This window comes from Scardinius erythrophthalmus, assembly GCF_964197995.2.
Source record: "Scardinius erythrophthalmus genome assembly, contig: HAP1_SCAFFOLD_549, whole genome shotgun sequence".
Classification (NCBI taxonomy): Eukaryota; Metazoa; Chordata; class Actinopteri; order Cypriniformes; family Leuciscidae; genus Scardinius; species Scardinius erythrophthalmus.
The window spans coordinates 1,343-21,557 of record NW_028296070.1 but is presented as its reverse complement, the minus strand read 5'-3'; the positions used below and the strand labels follow the sequence as shown (position 1 = coordinate 21,557).

The window sequence follows — 20,215 nt, the reverse complement described above, 5'->3', positions numbered from 1 at the left end:
AAAAGCACAAATGTCAGAGCATGTCAAAACTTCTTCAGGGCCCTAAAATACCTTTAGGGCCCAGAGGGTTAATGAACCAAATCTGGATTCGTTTAGGCACTTTAACGTAGTTTTATCCTCTTTTTTGATAGCCCAATATTTTTTTAAATGACAGAAAGCCCTTTGAAATATCTATCAACATGACGGAGTCAAAGGTCACTCTAGTGGTCCTCATTTGGGAGTCACTTCGACCTGACCTGACCGGACACCTGAAAATGAAACTTTTCCCTAGTGAATTCCCTAGTAGTTTTAAGACAAAATTACTTACTTTTAAAGGAGAACTCCGGTCAATTTTAACATTGAGCTCATTTTTTTGTACATTTGGAGTGCTGTCAATACAGAGAACAACGACAAAAATCGGTGTTTCCTACACCGAGTTATTCTATTTTTAAAATTTGCACCCTGTTGACTTCAATAGGGCAAGTACTAGTCGATTGCCGAGTTCACGCGCATAGGTTTAGTTACCAATGATCACGCGCGTGAACTCGGCAATCGACTACTTTGGACTTCAACCGAAAAACAGGATGTAAACAGGTATTTGCGCTGGCTTAAATAACATCATTTTTATACATATCTTTCACATCTACTGCAGTCACATTCACTCGTGTTCACTCAGAAGGAATCACTCACATTTTCTGTGCACTTGTAATGACACATCAAGGATGTTAAGAGCCTAAAAGCAGGTTTAGTACTTGCCCCATTGAAGTCAACAGGGTGCAAATTTTAAAAATAGAATAACTCGGTGTAGGCAACACCGATTTTTGTAGTTGTTCTCTGTATTGACAGCACTCCAAATGTACAAAAAAATGAGCTCAATGTTAAAATTGACCGGAGTTCTCCTTTAAGTTGTGGATTTGAATGTATATTTTAGAAATTCTCAAATACTACTTTTTGTCAAGGTTTACATATATTTTTTGACATTTTGATTTGAAGTGCACAAGTTTTTGCATTATTACTACAGTCAAACCTGAATACAGAGAAAGCATTTTGTTACACGTAACATTACAATTCAATAAACGTAACAAAAATGAATGCTTTATAACAGCTTAATTCATCTGGATCTGATGTAATCTGAACCTCTCATTTCAGTCTTCTGACTCATTTTTGCTGTATGATAATAGCCCTACCAGTTCTTGTGTGTGTGTGTGTGTGTGTGTGTGTGTGTGTGGGTGTGGGTGTTGGTGGGTGTGTCTGTTTTGCACTCTTGATGTTTTAGAATGTAACCCCTTCCTTGCTGTCCACTCTTTTACTGCATTGTGGTTGAATTTTTGCCAACTAATGATAGTAACTATAACAACTAATAGGACAACAAGAAGAGATATAAAGCAAACAGGAAGAGAACACTGAAACAATGAGAACAGAGAATACACTTCAACATAAAAGTCCATTCAAAACAAAAGACACAGCACCGAGATCATGACACGTACCATTCCGATGAAGCTACGATTTTTAAAATTTCAAAATGTTAAATTTATCGGCCGAATACCGCAAGAGGGCTAGGGGTGGCCTTCATGATTTTAGCAAGTGGTTGAAAAACAACTGACTTTGACGAGTAAATAAATGTTTAAATAAAAATTCAATAAATTGTCAGTGGCTGGTAACTTCATAAGGAACTGCTACTTAAAGCAAACAGGTTTGAACTGATGTGAGTAATTTATGCGAACCAAATCAAAGACTGACGACATTTTTAATGGCCTTTTCCTTAGTAAAAAATAATTATCTAAGGTGTGTTTCTTCAGAAGTCAATGACATATATGGTTCAATGTTCTTTAGGCTATATGAACTGACATTACTCACGTTAGGCCGCAAACACAAACAATAAATAATTAAAACCCTGTAGCTATTCTGACTAAAAAAACATGTTACGTGGTTCCATTTTAACCCCTCCTGCTAATTCCTTTGAACTGGACTGATGCCATGTAACAACAAATGTTTTACTTTCAGTTTAATATATTTCATTCATTACTTAATACAAACTTTCAAAACAACCAAACTTTTAATGAACAATTCCACACGTTTCTTGTGATGTAACTTAGTAAAACTAGAAAAATAATTCATTTAAAGGGCTTTATGGTGTTCTTTCCTTCACTTTAGGCAGGAACAGAGTTTCACTCTATCATAATTACCATATCATTCCTCAACCTTCCCAGGTTGAAAGAGACACATGTGATGAGGCATTCATTTTGGGGCGTGCCAAAATATGGTTTGAGCCTTATATATTGCAAAAGAACACTGCGCATGCAGTTTGAAAAGCCATTGACGACACTCTTGACATTGACAGATTTCTTTCAGTTCTCCTAGAAGATGCTCCCTCACTCTTTGTTGGCTCAGACATTGCTGCTGCTTCTCACAGCGCAGGTATGTAAAAAGAGATGGATGCAACCATTAAACGCTGTTTTTTTCTTCCTTATTTATTTGAAAACAATGGACCAATTGAGGATGTTGTGAAAGGTTGTCAGATGCGATGTGATTAAATATCCTGCAGTGAAAAGCATTGTCTTAATCAGTATTTTTGGTAACACTTTATTTGTTACACGTTACATGTACTAACTATTGTAATAACAATAAATTATGCATAATTACATACAACTAACCCCAAACCAAACCTTAACCCTGACCCTATAGTCAGTGCATGTTGTTAATTTATATTATTCAGTACTTAAATGTATAATTACATTGTAACTAATATATATTAACGCCTTAAAATAAAGTGCAACAGTATTTCTGTCTTGTTTTCCAATAAAAATATCTAAATAGTACCAAAACCAGATCAATTTACCTGAGAAGAAAAACTGCACTGTTAATATTTAACAGAAAAGGCATACATGCTGCTGTTAAAACCTAAATATTGTGCCAACATAAACTAACATGAACCGTGCGCTAACATGAACTAACAACGAACAGTTAACTAACAGTAACAAAGGATAATAACTACTGTAACAAATGTATTGAGCATTGTTAATTAATGCATTAACTAACCTAAACTAATGGGACCATTTTTTTGTAAAATGTTACCATCATGTTTTAAAAGACAAACAATACATGCAGGCCTAAATGTATTGTCAAATATGCTTTTTAGTTTAAGTAGAAAAGTACGTAATACTGAAAATGTGTATTATATCTAACAAAGCAATTGTAACTAAAAGGTATGAATCCCTGTATACTTTAGTATACTCTATATTTATAAGGGAAAGAAGCACTATTCTGGGCTGCGTTTCCCAAAACCTTCTTAACGCTATACGTCGTTCTTAAGTTACACCTTAAGCTGTAGGCTACCTTCTCGATAATACGTGTTTCCCGAAACGTTCTTAGTTAAGTATACCTTCTGTAAGTCATACGTTCGGAAGGTTGGTCTGGACCACTCTATTAGCTTATCACTGTTGCAGGTCTATACGCATAGAATTCTGAAGTTTTAATACACCCAGACAGTGTTCAATTAGGCTAATTCAAGTGTTTTCACGGAAAGAATAAAATTGTCATTAGCCTACACTGATTGTTGTTAGTTTTTAATTTTTTTATATATATATATATATATATATATATATATATATATATATATATATATATATATATATATATATATACACACACACACAGTATATACAGTATATATATATATATATATATATATATATATATATATATATATATATATATATATTAGGGCTGTCAAAAGATTAATCGCGATTAATCGCATCCAAATTAAAAGTTTGTGTTTACATAATATATGTGTGTGTACTCTGTATAATTATTTTGTATATATAAATACACACACATGCATGTATATATTTAAGAAATATTTGCATACATATACTGTATATATTTATATATAATTTATATTATATATAAATATATATATTTTTTATATACAAATTACACATTTTTTAAATATATACAAGCATGTGTGTGTATTTATATATACAAATTTAATTATACACAGTACACACACATATATTATTTTAACACAAACTTTTATTTTGGATGCGATTAATCGCGATTAATCTTTTGACAGCCCTAAATATATATATATATATATATATATATATAATTAAAGAGCGCTTTTAAAGGGCAGTGAAAGCATAGGCTACTGTCAGTTAAGTAGTCATATTCGGACACTAATTGTTTCTCATGGGCTTGTACGGTATTTTAAATATTTAAAGGGGTAAGTCGGTGATTTTAGTGCCATCCGAATCCATAATATCAGTGTTTTTTCTCACCCAACCCGCGTAAAAATCCCTGGCCAAATTGGTAGCCTACCTACTTTTTTTTGACAAACAGGTCGTGTGGTAATTTAATTGCCGTCTGAATCCACATCTCTGAGTTTACAAGAAGAGATTCAAAATCCACTGTTTAAATTCTTTTTGATCACTGCCGAGCACCGTACGTAAGATTATTATTATTTTTATTTATTTATTTAATGATATTCATCTATTTTTTTTAATTATTATTTTTATTGCATAACACATTTGTTACAATTTGCCGAAAAAAGAAATTGATCTTGTAATACAAAAATCATTACTGAAATGCTGGAACGTATTTCCAAGAACAATATTTCATCGCAGCTCCACCTCAGCGAACAAAAACGGGAAAGAGAAGTAAGCACGTAAACATTTGAAATGGTTATTATGGCAGCAATATATGATACAATTTAATAATGTGTTGGCTAGGCTATTACCTATAGGCTATTATAGTTTGGATTATTTTTTATAATATCCCATGAGTCCTAATAAATGCAATTTCAACTATTTCTGAAGTGCGTCTTTTATAAAGAACATGCTTTCTCACATAACGCAGTGAAACAGCCCCTGCACGAGATCATAATTGATAAGCACCTTCATAAGGTATGGTTCGGGGAACACGCCTAGAAATGGTACTTTTAGTTAAGTTACACCTTAAGAGTCTTCGTAGCGCGCTAAGAGACAACGGTATCGGGAAACGCAGCCCTATTTGCTTTTAATTAAATTACATTTAGTAATTTTGTGGCCTTTATTCAGTAACAAACTGAACCTCAAAAAGGTTGGTATATTAACAATAACATAAGAATTGGTATAGAAAAATGTTCACTCCAAAATCACTATAGTATCAGCAAGTAACATATTGAATTACACATGAAATTTTCAAGAACTTAAATTGTATAGGCCTACATATAAAACGGTAATCTTTGTTTTATTTACAACTTAAAAAAAAAATATATATATATATATATACATATATATATATATATATATATATATGTTTTTACAGTGCTTATACAGATACCAAATTGCTATTCCGTAATGACTGTAACATCACTGTTTTTTATGATTATGATTTTTATGATTAAACCATATGCCAATGAGGTAAGAAAAAAAATGCAAGCACAGCTGCAAGTCACAATATCTTAACAGAACATATGTTATAATAATAGATATAATAGAATAATAATAGAAAATATGTTGTTTGAAGGATGTTAAGATATTTTACTGTAAACAAGACAAAACTGCTGATTAAGAAAGTCATGCTCTTTTTTTAAAAAAACTGTGTTGTGTTGTTAGCATAAAGAAGAGGTGAACCATCTCACATTTTACTTCTTGCATACACAAAGTTGCATTACTAAAAAAAAAACTGCACAACTGTTTATCACCATATAAGAACATAACATAACAATTAAACCTAAAAACCAGGCCATATGTGTTAAGGTTTTTTTTGTGTTTTTTTTTTTTTTTTTTACAGATCCTGAGCACTGGAGACTGTTGGAAAGTTCCACAGAAGCAGCGTCATAAAAGGGAATGGGTTGTACCTGTTAAAAAGCTAATGGAAAATGTGGACTACAGCAATGAGCCCTATATCAGCCGGGTATAACACCTTACAATACAGCAAATCTCTCCACTCGTTGCGCGTACTGCATATTACAATGCCGGCTTCGATAATAATATTCAGTTATTCAAGTTCTAATCAAGTTATTCAGTATTCTTACTCAGTAAATCAATTTCTTTATTAAAAGATAAAACTGTCATACAGTCAGTTGTCAGCACTTTACACGAAACGGGTATACCTTTAATACAATACCTTTATTTTTTAGTGGAAAATAAAACTATACAAACTAAATTATATGACCTGTTTTATTTTCCAATCATTTTAAATTAGGCTTGTTACCAAAATTTGGGACATGTCCAATTATTTTTTAATTTTTGCTTATTTTCAAGCAATACGCATTAAATGAATTTCATAAAACATAAAATATTACATATTTGATGTACATATTACATAAAAATATATCTAACAATAAAAAACAGGATTACAGTTTTGAAAATGTAGTGTAGATTAAGTTATCACTCAGGAGGGATTAGCCAACTAATGTTGGTTTGAATTTACTTGTCAAAATGTGTTCATAGTACAAAAAAGAATTTAATAAATTATGAAAACAAGGGGTTAAAGATATTAAAAAGAAATGAAAGAAATTCTTGTTTTATAATTTTTTTTTAACAGTGTTGAAGCTTGGTGAATGCAGTCAAGTTTGTTTATAAAATTTGTGAAAATTGAACTTTTCGGGTGAAAATGCCAAACTGATGATATGGTTTGGGTGTTACAATATTTAGGAATCTTAAATCATGAATGATTTTAATTTTTATTGAATTGTGATTTTAAACTTTCCGGGTTTTAGGACCATTTACACTCATCTTTAGTAACAGTATTCTAACCTGCATTATTGCAATATGATCTTTCTCAGATGCGATCAGACATGGACGTGGAAATGCAGCTGCGCTACACTCTAAAGGGTCCAGGAGCTGACCAGCCCCCTGTTAATCATTTCATGGTAGACGACCGCAAAGGGTTGGTTCGCCTCTTACGGCCTCTGGATCGTGAGGAGAAAGAATTCTACACCGTGAGGATAATGAACACACAATATTTAAGATACAAAGCATATATAGTACACAGTCATGTATTATGCTTTAGACCGAGACTATAGTTGTCACAAGGGCTATATATATCTGAGTAACTTTCAAGGTTAAAAACTGGATTTGTACTGTATATTGGTTTCAGATATCTAGCTCAAAACATTTTTGGAAAACTAAAAACTGGTAAAATAACAATATCATCAGATTTTTGCTATTGTTGTTAAAAAAGTTGCTCTTGGTTTCTGACAAATTCCAGACAGCCTTTTCAAGTTAACAAGAACGTTTTTTTCATAAACAAAGTCTTATCGTCATAGAAGCCTTGTTTTATTTTTATCTTGTAGCTTATTGGCACTGCATGGTTCTATAACAACACCATAGCTGAAGATAATATTAAAGTAAACTTCGCCGTGGAGGACCAGAATGATAACTCACCAGTTTTCAACAAGCCAGAACGAAGCAGCGTTTATGAGGGGTGTCCAGTTGGTGAGCCTGCCATCTGCATTGACATTGTCAACCATTGTCTGATTTCCTGCAATTAGGGATGACCAATCCTTCACCTGAAATATATATATTTTTTATTTTTTATTGTTGTGTTCTTTCCAGGAACCTTTGTAACACAAGTTGTGGCCAAAGATGCAGATAAGGAAAACACTCTTAACAGTAAAATAGCATACACCTTAATCAAACAAGAGCCAAATAATGGCCAGCTTTTCTTTGCTGTGAATAAAGACAATGGAACAATCTATGTGAACAACCCAACACTTGACAGAGAGGTATTTGCTTCAGTTATACTGGTATTTATATGTGTGATTATGTGTCATTTTCTGGATGGATTAATTTCCTATTCTGTTAAACAGGAACGCAGCTCTTATGTTCTTACGGTGCAAGCTGCTGACATGTATGGAGGTCCTCAAGGAAATTCTGCTACAGTTTCTGTAACTATAGACATCCTGGATGTTAATGACAATATTCCTACTTTGGAGAAGGATGAGGTGACTATATGCATTGGCTAATATAAATAGTCAGGAGGTCACAATTCTGACATTAGTGTTGTTTTCTTCATACCCTTGTGAAAAAGGAAGTGCACTTAAATGCATAGAATGTACACTTGTAGTGTACTTTAAACCTTTATAGTATATTTAAAACAAACTGTACTTGGAGATATAATATTAATACAATAAAATGCCACTTAAGCGTATCACATTCGGCACTAACTATATTTCAAAGACAATTCATAGTTCTCATGTGACACCCTTATGTACATGCACCTGGAGGGCAAAACCAGGGTTTCCTCCATTGCCAGCCAAATGTTTTTTTCAGGTTTGTACTAAGCACTAAAATGTTGTAAGACAGTGATATTAAAAGACCAAATTCAGCATACACCTTATAGATGATGCGTGCTATGTACAGGCAAGCAGATGAAACCCAGAATATAAAACACGATGCACAGTTTCTCGTTAAGTTTTTTTTTTTTTTTTTTTATGCTTAACTATCTAGCGCATTGCATTCATATTCTAAAATGTACTCCTTTTTCTCAAAGGTATTCCTCTTAGACTTTTCATTATTAACTTTAGTATAAGAAAATGTTTAATAATAGATGGTAATGGGAAAGAGTGTGAACTGTTTTTTCTGGTTTTATAGTTTTCAGCAAGTATTGATGAGAATGTGGCACCCGTTGAGGTTTTAAGGATCCAGGCACTGGATATGGATGAAGATAGGACAGATAATTGGTTGGCCATTTTTGAAATAGTCTCTGGAAACGAGGATGGACGTTTCAGTATTGAAACTGATCCGAAGACAAATATGGGTATTTTGTACCTGAACAAGGTCAGTGCTTATTTTGTACACAGTTCTAAGAAGTTCATGTGACGGAACCAATGAGATTAAGGCTAAAATGTAGTAAGGGTGTGCTGTTTTAGTGTGATGTACACATCACATGTTATTTATATATTTATTACATGGTTCGTATTGAGTAACCAAATGCATTTCTTTCGGTAGCACTTCATTTTACAGTCCTGTTCCCCATGTACATACAATGTACTTATTAGTAATTACAATAACTAGGTACTAACCCTGAACCTACCCCTAAACTTAACCTTAACCCATGTACTTACCTTATATTAGCCAGTACTTTCTTAGGTAAGTACACTGTAAGTACACGTAAGTGCGCATACTGTAAAATAAAGTGCAACCCCTTTTTTCTCTCCTTTAGCCTGTTGACTTCGAGTCAGCATCTAATATGAACCTGAACCTAGTTGTTTCAAACAAAGCTCATCCAGGAGCACCTCTAGGGAGTGGAGCAGGAGGAGGAGGTGCAGCGGGGGCTTCTGGAGCCAGTGGTCAATCTGGGGCTTATGGAGCCAGTGGTCAATCTGGGGCTTCTGGAGCCAGTGGTCAATCTGGGGCTTCTGGAGCCAGTGGTCAATCTGGGGCTTCTGGAGCCAGTGGTCAATCTGGGGCTTCTGGAGCCAGTGGTCAATCTGGGGCTTCTGGAGCCAGTGGTCAATCTTTGTTTTTTGGAGGAAGCGGTAAACCGGTTTTCAGCGTGTCCAAGCAAAAGGCATACTTAGTGATGATCAGTGTGAAAAACAAACCAGAACCCCCAAAGTTCCTGCCAAAGGTCAAGCCTATATCTGTATCTGAAAACACCAAAAGTTCTATTCCAAAAGTAATTGACACCTACACTGCTATAGAAGAAGACACAGGGAAACCAGCAGAAAAAGTCAAGTGAGTGTTCTTCAAGAATTTATTGGTAAAACAACAACAAATCTTTAATCAAGATTGTACAATTTTTCAACAAAATTATCTGGTTAAATATGCAGTACAGTGCCTGTCCTACATTAACTTCTAGGGGCCCTAAGCAAAACTTTTTGAAGGGGCCCCCATTGAAACGCGACAATGTCATTGGCTGGCGACAGCCTGAGACGTCACTGCTAGTGCGACTGTGGGTATAAGAGGGTGCCTGTTAGGGGTGTGCCCAAAGCCAAATACCTTATTCGGAAAGGCATGGCTAATGGCTTCAAAATGAATAACAAATAATTCTGCCTAATAATATTCGGCTGAGGCTGACACAGTCACTCCTCGTGTTTGCTGGATAAAAGGTAAATCAGGGGAAAGCACAATATTATACATTAACCTCCAAAATCACTACACAATAATGAGTGTGTGAACTGAATGCAAATCAAACAGTCGTGTCCCGTCTTTGCGTGTTTCTCAGAAACCAAACAAGCACTGACAAGAGTAGCCTAATAATCAGCTAAGATATATAGCCTGTACATTTTCTACTACTTGATATGTCTATTTAAATGTTTTAAACTTCGTATGATATGATAGGCTACATAGTTCTCTGTCTCACTCTCTCTCTGAGAGGGCATTTATGCAGGTGTATTCTTTATAGTTTGTTCAGATTTGCATTTATAAGCTTTTTATAGAGTCAGACTCCTCTTATTTGTGGTTGTGATTGTCCTAACATTACTCAGAGTTCCTCTGGAAATGTATTGTTTAATGCATTTAACATGCTTATTTAACATTGGTGGTGGTTGAGGAGATTCCCCCCTTCTAAGTAAAGTGATTTGAGTACCCAGAAAAGCGCTATATAAATGTAACAAATTATTATTATTATTATTATTATTACTGTTTTATTTAGAACTTTTGTAATCATGACAGGCTCCTGAGTTGGGACTCGAACTCAAGTCACCCGAAGCACAATCGCAGTACACTTCATAGCATTGCCTATATGAGGCTATTGGCTCAAACAGTTAGAAGATATTTAAATAAATGTTATAATCTTAATAAAAAATATTATTTAATCAGTTATACAAGGCAAATTTGTTCAGTACTACGAAGAAAACAGATAGGCTGTAAAACCACAGACATAAGGGTCTTCTCAAGTAATTGTATGAACTTCCGGGTAAAGCCCCGCCTTCTTCCGGTTTTATCAGACAGATACAGATACGAGTAATTATGAGATTGTTACAGATACAGATGGCTATGCTGAGCACCCCTAGTGCCTGTAATATATGTCATTAACAACTTTTGTCTGAACTCGAACCCAGACCCGTCCGCATCGGAGGCGGAGGTTGTAACACGGAGGCAGGGCTGGACTGGGACAAAAAATCGGCCCGGGCATTTTGGCCCAGACTGGCCCACTATATGATCATAAACACCACCCATCTTTGCACGCCCTTAAATATATGCATACCATCTCCTATTCCTTAAGACCACTAATGCCAGGTAATGATTGAGTATAGGAACAAGTGAGAGTTAACAGATGAAATAAGTAATTTGACATTTATTAATACAGTTGAGCTATACTCCACAGTGATGAAACCTAAAACAAGCTATAAGCTGCATTGGCATAGCAATACCAGTGTTTCTTACAGGATTTTTGGTAAAATTGTGGTGGGTAGACCTCGGTCCTTCTATGGGGGTTCAGGGGCATGCCCCCCCATAAGAAAATTTTGTGCATTTTAATGTTAAATTCATCAATCTGGTGCACTTTGAGAGTTCAAAATTAAAAGCTCCAACCCATATTCAGTATGCAAATTAAACAAAGAAAAATTCAAACCTCTTTTAGTTACAGTGTCTATTTACATTACACTACATAATAATAGTTATAATATTAATCCTATGACAGTAATAGCCATATTTTGTAAAACAAATGCACTAAAAAATAAAGGAAACTTTCATAATTAGTTTTGTACCAATTTCTATACTTGAAAGAGATAAGCACATGATCTTTTATTTTGACGCAAACTGCATCAAGCTTTTATTTTGGCGGAAAACATGGTTTACAAACGCCTCTCATAAAAATTTCTAGTGAATTGCGGTAATCGTCAACTATGCAGATGTGGAAATAATCTGTAACTGTGTTATGGGTTCCTACACTCATGACATGGCCTAAGTGTTTTGAAAGTAGTTCTGCTTACCGCGGACTCTACACTTTCTCATCTCTCTGATCCTCCTCACTATCATCATCTGCCGCTGGAGCTGATGAAGGGCAGAAAACATATATTTTGACATGTTTCTTCTCCATCTCGCTGACTATTTTGACAGATACACACTGAGACTGCTGCACGCTCGCTCACTCGTTTAAAGTTGTGATTGGGCCAGCCCAGTGTCAATCAAGAAAAGAACCAATGGGCCGCTGATCTACATGTTTCATGGGCTGGTCTGTCAGAAAAAAAAATAACTAACGCTGACTTTTTTTGACCAATGCATTACACCGGCACAAACCCAGCGCTGCCAATTAAGCAAAACAAAACAAAGGTGCTTTGTTAAAGCACCTAAAGCGCCTCTTGAGATTAGGGTAGTGAGGTTTACACACAGAGCTCTCACTGGCCTATGTCTGTTACACAGGCATGGCAACAAGACACCATGGTAACATTTGTAACCTGAGACATTCCCGTTTCGAATGGGAACTCGGCACTGCGCCCTAGGACGCTATGTGGAACAAATACCCACACAGGGAATGCGTGCTCTAACAGCTAAGACTCTGTAGAACTATCTGCCGGAGTCACAATTCCCATTCTATAGGAATGCACCAAAGGGCTGAAGGTTACATTATTCCATACGTCATAGCCCAAGCTGCACGCACAATGACAAGGGAAGTCCCGGCTTACAGCCTTCCTGTCTTCCTTGGAGAGCCGAGTAGAAAGTCTCGGCCCACAAGCAGCTCAAGGACTTGGTGTTACATATCATGAATACCTAAAGGGAATATGTCCAATGATTAATAGAATATAAATTCTGGCTTTTCACTTCTGAGGGGATGTAAAGTAACCAATCTACCTCTAAAACACCACCAGGGAGGCTAACTTTGCTAACTCAGCAGCGAAGGCCTACAACCCGTTTGCACACAGCGCCTCCCCATAAGGAGGCCTCCAATGAGAAGGAATTTCTAGCAGGCAATAACCTTTCACACCGGATTCTCTAGACGGGGACCGGGAGTAGATACTCTGCATAAAAACCCTCTGAGCGAAGGGGAGAACTCTAGCTCAACCTCTAACTTCTGGTGAGCAGATGCCTTAGCATGAAGTATCTCTGGAATGAGGGGAGGCCTAACTACACTCTGTCCACAAACAGTTCATCAAGGAGGCTCACAGAGAGCCATACACACTGGAATCGCCTGTATATACAGAGCTCTAACGAGCGGAGGCATCATGACTCTAGAAACAAGAAAAGGCCCAAATACACTCTATGCTATGACAGATCTCTCTAGGAGGCTCAGAGAGAGCCATATAATTCTAGACATTATCCAGGCAAGGCCATGGGGAGTGGAGGCCTCAGCAGGACGACTCTCTAAAATGAGCCTTACCAAGGAGGCTAACAAAGAGCCATACAACTTGATGTCGCTATCTAAGCCGAAGCTCTGGGGAGCAAAGGCTTCAGCGTGACCACTCTTTAGAATGAGAGGAGGCCTAGCTACACTCTACCCCAGGGCTATTCAATTAGTTTCATTCGAGGGCCGCATTATCAAATCGAAAAGTTGAGGTGGGCCGGTGGGTTGGTTTTGGGGTTTTAGTTTATTTATTGAAACATAACAGTTTCAATAAATAAGTTAAAGTAACCCTAAAGAAGTGTGGTATTTACTTGGAAATGTGGTACCCAACAGTATGCAAATATATAAAACCATAATAAATAAAAAACTTGATAATTTACAGCTGTGCACAACTATTTTCCTTGGAACAAATAAATTATTTATACAAACTTATAGCTGTTGGTGAGAAATAATAATTATTTTATTTATAATTGTTATGCTTAAATGAAAATATTCTGACAGTGAGACTTGTTAACATGCCTAAAATGCCTAAACACAAGTTAAAAACTATATGCACCTTTACAAAGAAACTGACATAATTTCATAACAAGCATTAATTATATATTCCTCTACCCACCTAATAAAACTAATGCAATATAAATAACTATATTTACTATTATACTATATAATATTATAGTATATTTACTATATTTATTTATTATTACATAGTATTCAATATAAATATTGCACATTTCTGCCCAACCATGGTAAATTACTACAGTACATTCATGGTAAATGATTGTAAGGGTGATTAGGGGATTTAAAGTCTTCTAATTTCGTTCATGCCTCAGTGTTTCTCCTGCTTTCCTCATCAGTCTTGTTGGGAATGTTGAGGCTGTTTCATCCGATTTAATACTAATTAAATCATCAAGTGATTTGTGGTTTGTAATAGAGAGGTTTCTGTCGAACTGAAACACTTCCCACTGGTTATCGCAACGCTGTTTAATATAGTGTCCGGACCGGGAGTAAACGCAACTCCGTGCTGGGCCGTGTTGAAACAACTAGTGAAACAACTGAAAACAGCGTTATTTGTTGTTACTGTACTGGCCGAGAAACCGCTTCAGATGATTCAGTGACGGAGCGGTCCGAATGAATCCGTTTATTACTATTATGAAAGCGCGTTTAGAATCGCACCAAAAGAATGATTCATTCACGAATGATTGGTTGTCTATCGCTGGTTCAGTCGACATAAATTCGGGACACATAATAACTGCTGAAATTTTCGCACGTAAAACGTTTCTCAGGTCAAACGGAGTGAGCATCAAACTGAATTAGCCGCACCGCCAGGAAAAGAGGAGGGAGGTTGGTGCCGTCGGGCCGCATGGAGATGATTGGCGGGCCGCATATGGCCCGCGGGCCGCCATTTGAATAGCCCTGCTCTACCCTAAAGACAGCTTTTTGTTTGTCAGATTCACCTGGAGATGCCTACCACAAGAAAGAAAGGGTCACAAGTCATATGTCCTCAAGTATCAATACACTCATATTTCTGAAAACATACTTCCTGAAATGCTTGGCTGAGTATATTCCATAGTGACTGCCTTCACACATACACAAATAAACGGATCTTGAAGTCAAAAGAAATTGATGACGTGTACTACAGGCGCCCTCTTATACTCACGGTCGCACCGGTAGTGATGTGTCGGGCTGTCGCCAACCAATGACAATGTCGCGTTTAGACACATGCTTCAGACACCATTCACACAGGAGATGTTCCCCATAGTGTCCTAGGATGCAGTGCGAGTTCCCATTTGAAAGGGAACTACACACAGCTGAAATGATTTTCCAAATGCTTGATTTACTAATGAAACTAAAACATGATAACTATAGCTTACGAAAGCTAAAGTAAACAGACAAAAATACATTGATAATTCTCTAACTTTAGAATAATGGGAATTGTTTTTAAAGCACTTGACAGGACTCACAGGACAGCTTGCATGACTGAACAGGAATGTGTTTATTTCTTATACGTTAAACCACATACAAAAATGTTCTGATTATTAATTTATATTGGCATAAATACCAAATACCTTAATTTTAAGTGTATCAAAATAAACTGCAATATTTTTGTAACTACTGTATTTTTGTATTTTAAAAATACTAAAAAAATACTTTTACAGGGGAGCATGAAATTTCTTCGCATACCTTCCATTAATTGGCCTATTTGATCTATCCCTTCACCATTACACTGACTCAGTTGATTAAGTAAGCAATGTTTGATAGCAACAACTTTTCTCTGCCCGAGTCATGTAATAAATCTGAAATGTGCAACCAGTTAACAGATCAAATATTCACATATCCCTGTGATCTCCCAGATGAAATTCATACTTTATTGTTATTATTGTTCGTGCACAACCGACGAACTTAACATAAGCTGAAAGTAGCAAGCTAACGTTAACTGTGAGGCTGCTGCTCGGTATAATAGTTTTCAAGAACATTATGTAAATTGGTAAACTATTTAAAACGAACACCAAAACTTAACATGAACTGTTAAAAATAATAGCAATTTATGCAAAAAAAGTATGGGAAGCTGGCAGCCAACACGTTTCTTATCTTGACCACCTTCTTCCATATGGATACATTTTCTGTTCTGATCTCAAAAGGTCTGAGCAAACTACTGAGTAGGCACCAATCAGAGGCCGCATTTTTATGATGTCATCATGTAAACTTCTTACAAAGTATTTTACAGTATTTTACAGTATTAGACAAATTACAAAATACTATTTTATATTTAAAATACATACGGTATTAGAAATACATGTATCATAAATACTGCCCATCCCTGAGTTGACTAATGGAACCAGGGGCCGGAGATCTGGACTGGAGTTTTGTTTTTTGTTTTTTTTACAAATTTAAAGTTCGTCAAGACTAAATAAGAATTTAAAATATTACAAAAATACATGCCCACTTCATTCTTGGCGCATTCTCTTTTTTTCTGCTTCTGACAGATAGCTTCGTTTGGAAGCCATATATGTCAAGAAGCATATATCATTATCTGCCACACTGCATGATGTCCAAAACAGTTATTAAATAAATATAAATAATACATTTCCACATGACTCCGCTAAAGTTGAATCCACATTTGTGTTTGTTATAAAAATATGTTTACATTATATAGTGATATGCTACTTAAATAATCTTTGAGAGAAAGGGGGCCCCCTGATGGTTTGGGGGCCCTAAGCGTAGTTTGCGAATAGGGAGGACTGGCACTGATGATTACACTCAATCAGGTTTATTAAGAAGCATTATTACACCTTGATTTTACAAAATGTGATAAACTATTCCTGTAATAAACCCCAAATGTAGCAATCAGGTAATGTTCCATGTTTGTTTATAGATATGCAAAGGCCTATGACCCTGACAACTGGATTTCTATTAACGTGGACACTGCTGAGATCAAACTCAACAAGTTACCAGATCGTGAGTCTCCATATGTGGTAAATGGGACCTACTATGCCAAGATCCTCTGCATTACAGATGGTTAGTAGGAACAAAGATTCAGTACATTATGTTGGGAACCTTTACATTTGCAGTCAAATATTTGGACACACCTACTTTTTTTATTGTTATCGACAATTTAGAGTACAGTCGTCACACTTTACACTCTGTTTAATTTCTCTCAACCAACTTCATGAAGTGTGTCCTGGGTGATTTGTAAACACTAGTTTATATTAAAAGAAGATTTAAGAAGGTTAATTGCAACATGTTTTGTGTTTGTTATATATTTTAGAGCTGCAACCTCAGACGTCTACAGGGACTATAGCCTTGCAAGTGGAGGACCTGAATGATAACTGCCCCAAACTCCTTAATAATGTGCAGACTGTCTGCAGTGATACTAGAGTAGTGAATGTCACAGCAGAAGATACTGATTCATATCCCAACGGAGCTCCACTGAAGATCAATTTGATACAAGAGAAGACAAGGGGCAATTGGAACTTGCAGAGAATAAATGGTAATACCAAACAGAGCTACCAATTAATCTCTGTTTTTCGATAATAATATCTTATGAAACATATTCAGATATTCATGTAAATGTCTAATGTAATTTCTAGCAACATTTAAAGTAGATAATGATTTTTCTTGTTCACTTTTGAGTTGAAAGTAACCTCATAGTCAGGTCTCTAACTGTTTCTCACCTCTTCAGATGTAAGTGCTTCACTTCTCTCTGAAGGTGATTTATGGCCTGGCTTTTACGAAGTCACCATGGAGATCAGTGACATGCAAGGACTGGCCTGCCCCGATGAGCAAGTCCTCCATTTAGAAGTTTGTACCTGCTCTGAAGGCATGGTTTGTGGTGCAAAAATGGCAGCAGTACGCACTGCATCAGCCACTCTTGGAGCGCCAGGAATTAGTTTCCTGATTCTAGGATTCCTCTGCCTAATCTGTGAGCATGGTTTACTTTGCTATGGTCTACTACTGTAAATATAAAGTTTAGTTAACATTGACAGGCTAATGGTCTGGATCAAATTGTCTGTGATAACATTGTAAAATAGTGTTTGTGTTTCTGTGTCTGTATTTTTAGTGGTGCTCATGGTCTTAATAAAATGTGAATGTGGGAGTTTTGGAATTGGAGGAGGTTTTATTGACATGCCATTTGAAACCAAGCAACACCTTATCTCCTATCATACAGAGAAAATAGGAGAAGACAAGGTAAAAAAAAAAAAAAAAAGATTTTCTTTTCACATCCTTTCATGATGTCACACAGCTCATAATTATATTCTGAGGGAACAAGTGACAGTGTAAAACACTTTTGTATTATGTGATCATTTCTTCTGTTTCTCTTCCAGGATGTTCTTCTGATGAACACCCCGCCAAACCTCAACAATGGATGGGGTGATAAAATAACAAAATCCAAAAAACCTTCAGGAATGGTGGAAGCTATAAACTATAAAACCCCAATGGATGACATTCATGTACAACAATCAAACCAACTAGTCTATAAGGGTTCTAAAATGGTAGGAATGATGCAGGAGAGTGCATTTGGAGGCTTTTACTGTGATACTGACGGAGCATATACGGAAAACTCTGCCAGATGTCAAGAAGAGCATAAGGTGTTTTTGGATTCATTTCTAAAAGAATACTTCACGCAAGTATGTTATTATTATTATTATTATTAAGTGTTGTATGGAGGCATTTTTTAATACATATTGTTTAATACAATAGTTTACCTAAATATGTTTAATTTTTTCACTCTCATGTTGCTCCAAAATGTGTATGACTTTTTTTTCTTCTGTGGAACACAAAAGAAGATATAACTGTTTCCGTCTGTATAAGTAAATGGAGTCCAAAAAAACACTGGATCCCACTGACTTTCATTCCACAGAAGAAAAAGATTTGGAACAACATGAAGATATTTTATGAACACCTCATTATTTACATTATTACATTTAAAATGATATTTTCTTTCATTCTTTTGCAGAAATCTACGTATATAGATAAGTGTGATTCTCAAGAGGAAGTATCGAAGAAGTATGATTATGAGGGTGAAGGATCTGTTGCCGGTTCTGTTGACAGCTGCAGCTACAATGAGTCCAATGATGACCTGGAGTTCTTAAACAACCTGGGTTTAAAGTTCAACACCTTGGCTGAGGTTTGTGGATTTGGACAGACTCAATCTATGTCTCAAGCTGATCCAAATGTTATTGTAAATACTGTAGAGACAACACCAACCACAACTGCATTTACTGGAGAATCTTCCAATCACATTACCAACACTGTCCAACCCAGTCCTGTGGAGATAACTGTCGAGTCACCACTTGTCCAAACCGCACCTAGTCATGGGATGGTTGTACAGGAGCCTATGTACTTCGTATACGAACAGCCAATGCAAAGCAATGTTTTGTTGTCTGAGGATGGTCTTGGGCAAGGTTTTTACATAAATAATGGCACTCCAGAAGCTGACATACTTCTGACTCAAGGTAATGGCCATGCACTTGCACATTTAGGTTGTGGACAGCAGGGCATCATTGGTGATTCTTTCTTGTACTCTCAAATTGGACCTCAAAATCCAGTCATGATTAATGAATGTTTAGGTGAAGTTAATCCTATGATAATCCAGAACCTTTCATCAACTTCAAACTTTGTAATGATGCCACAGCAACAATTACATGGAACTGGTTCGCTGCAGATGGTTAATGTACCTGTGGGATCGGTTGTATCAGGAGAGAGCGGGCAGGGTAGAGTAACTCTTATGGATGGTTCAGTCAATGGAAGTATGGTATTAGTCAGTGGTCTTGGTCCAAATCATCCCATGAGCCCTCAACCAATTTACCAAGTGAGTTCTCAGGAGTTGAGTGGACCAATACATATGAACCAAAGAGTAATTGATGGCTCTGTTTCCAGTGGACCAATACATATGAACCAAAGATTAATTGATGGCTCCGTTTCCAGTGCACAGAATGATGGACAAGGGACAGTAACAGTTTTAGAGAGTCGTGTCAATGGAGGTAATGTTTTAGTAGGAGGCTCTGGAACTCTAGTGAGCATGCCTCAAATTGCAAATGGCCAAGTAAACAGCCAGCTATTATCAAGTACTCCTTTCTCAAGTGCTCCGAACATTGTATCAGGAGAAGGTGTAGCGAGCAGACTATTGGTTAGTGGTCCTCCCATTGCAGAGGGTCATGTCAATGGAGGTAACTTATTGGTTACAGGACCAGGCCAGTATCCTGTGTCTATGAGTGCAGGTACTACAAGCCTAGTGAGCTTGCCTCACGTTTCTACTGGACAGGTAAATAACAGTCAGCTATTAGTAAGTGGTCCCTTCTCAAATGTTCAGAACATTGTATCAGGGGAAAGTGGACAGAGTAGACCATTGGTTAATGGTCCCTCTAATCTAGATAGTCCCATTCAGCGTCCACTTGCCAGGAGTCCAGAAGCACTTAGTCCTGTAGGATTGCCTCAGGCAGCAAACAGACAGTTATTCCGCTCTACAGTGTCCAGAGTTCTGACTTAATTGGTTATGACACAATCCACTAGATCCAAAGGA

The 20,215-nt window shown here is 36.4% G+C and overlaps 1 protein-coding gene across 1 annotated transcript; it reads left to right on the top strand.

The window, feature by feature from the left end:
• Positions 1-2,301: 2,301 nt before the first annotated feature.
• dsg2.2 (desmoglein 2, tandem duplicate 2) lies at positions 2,302-19,957 on the top strand (the record flags this gene model as incomplete). The annotated part of the gene is made up of 15 exons (XM_081395071.1): positions 2,302-2,397; positions 5,752-5,874; positions 6,749-6,904; positions 7,259-7,400; positions 7,521-7,690; positions 7,775-7,909; positions 8,559-8,744; positions 9,209-9,445; positions 9,538-9,644; positions 16,568-16,710; positions 16,961-17,182; positions 17,375-17,614; positions 17,753-17,880; positions 18,018-18,320; positions 18,650-19,957. Coding segments are annotated over exons 1-15 (3,654 nt in total), but the record flags the coding sequence as incomplete, so codon positions are not given.
• Between the last annotated feature and the right edge of the window lie 258 nt (positions 19,958-20,215).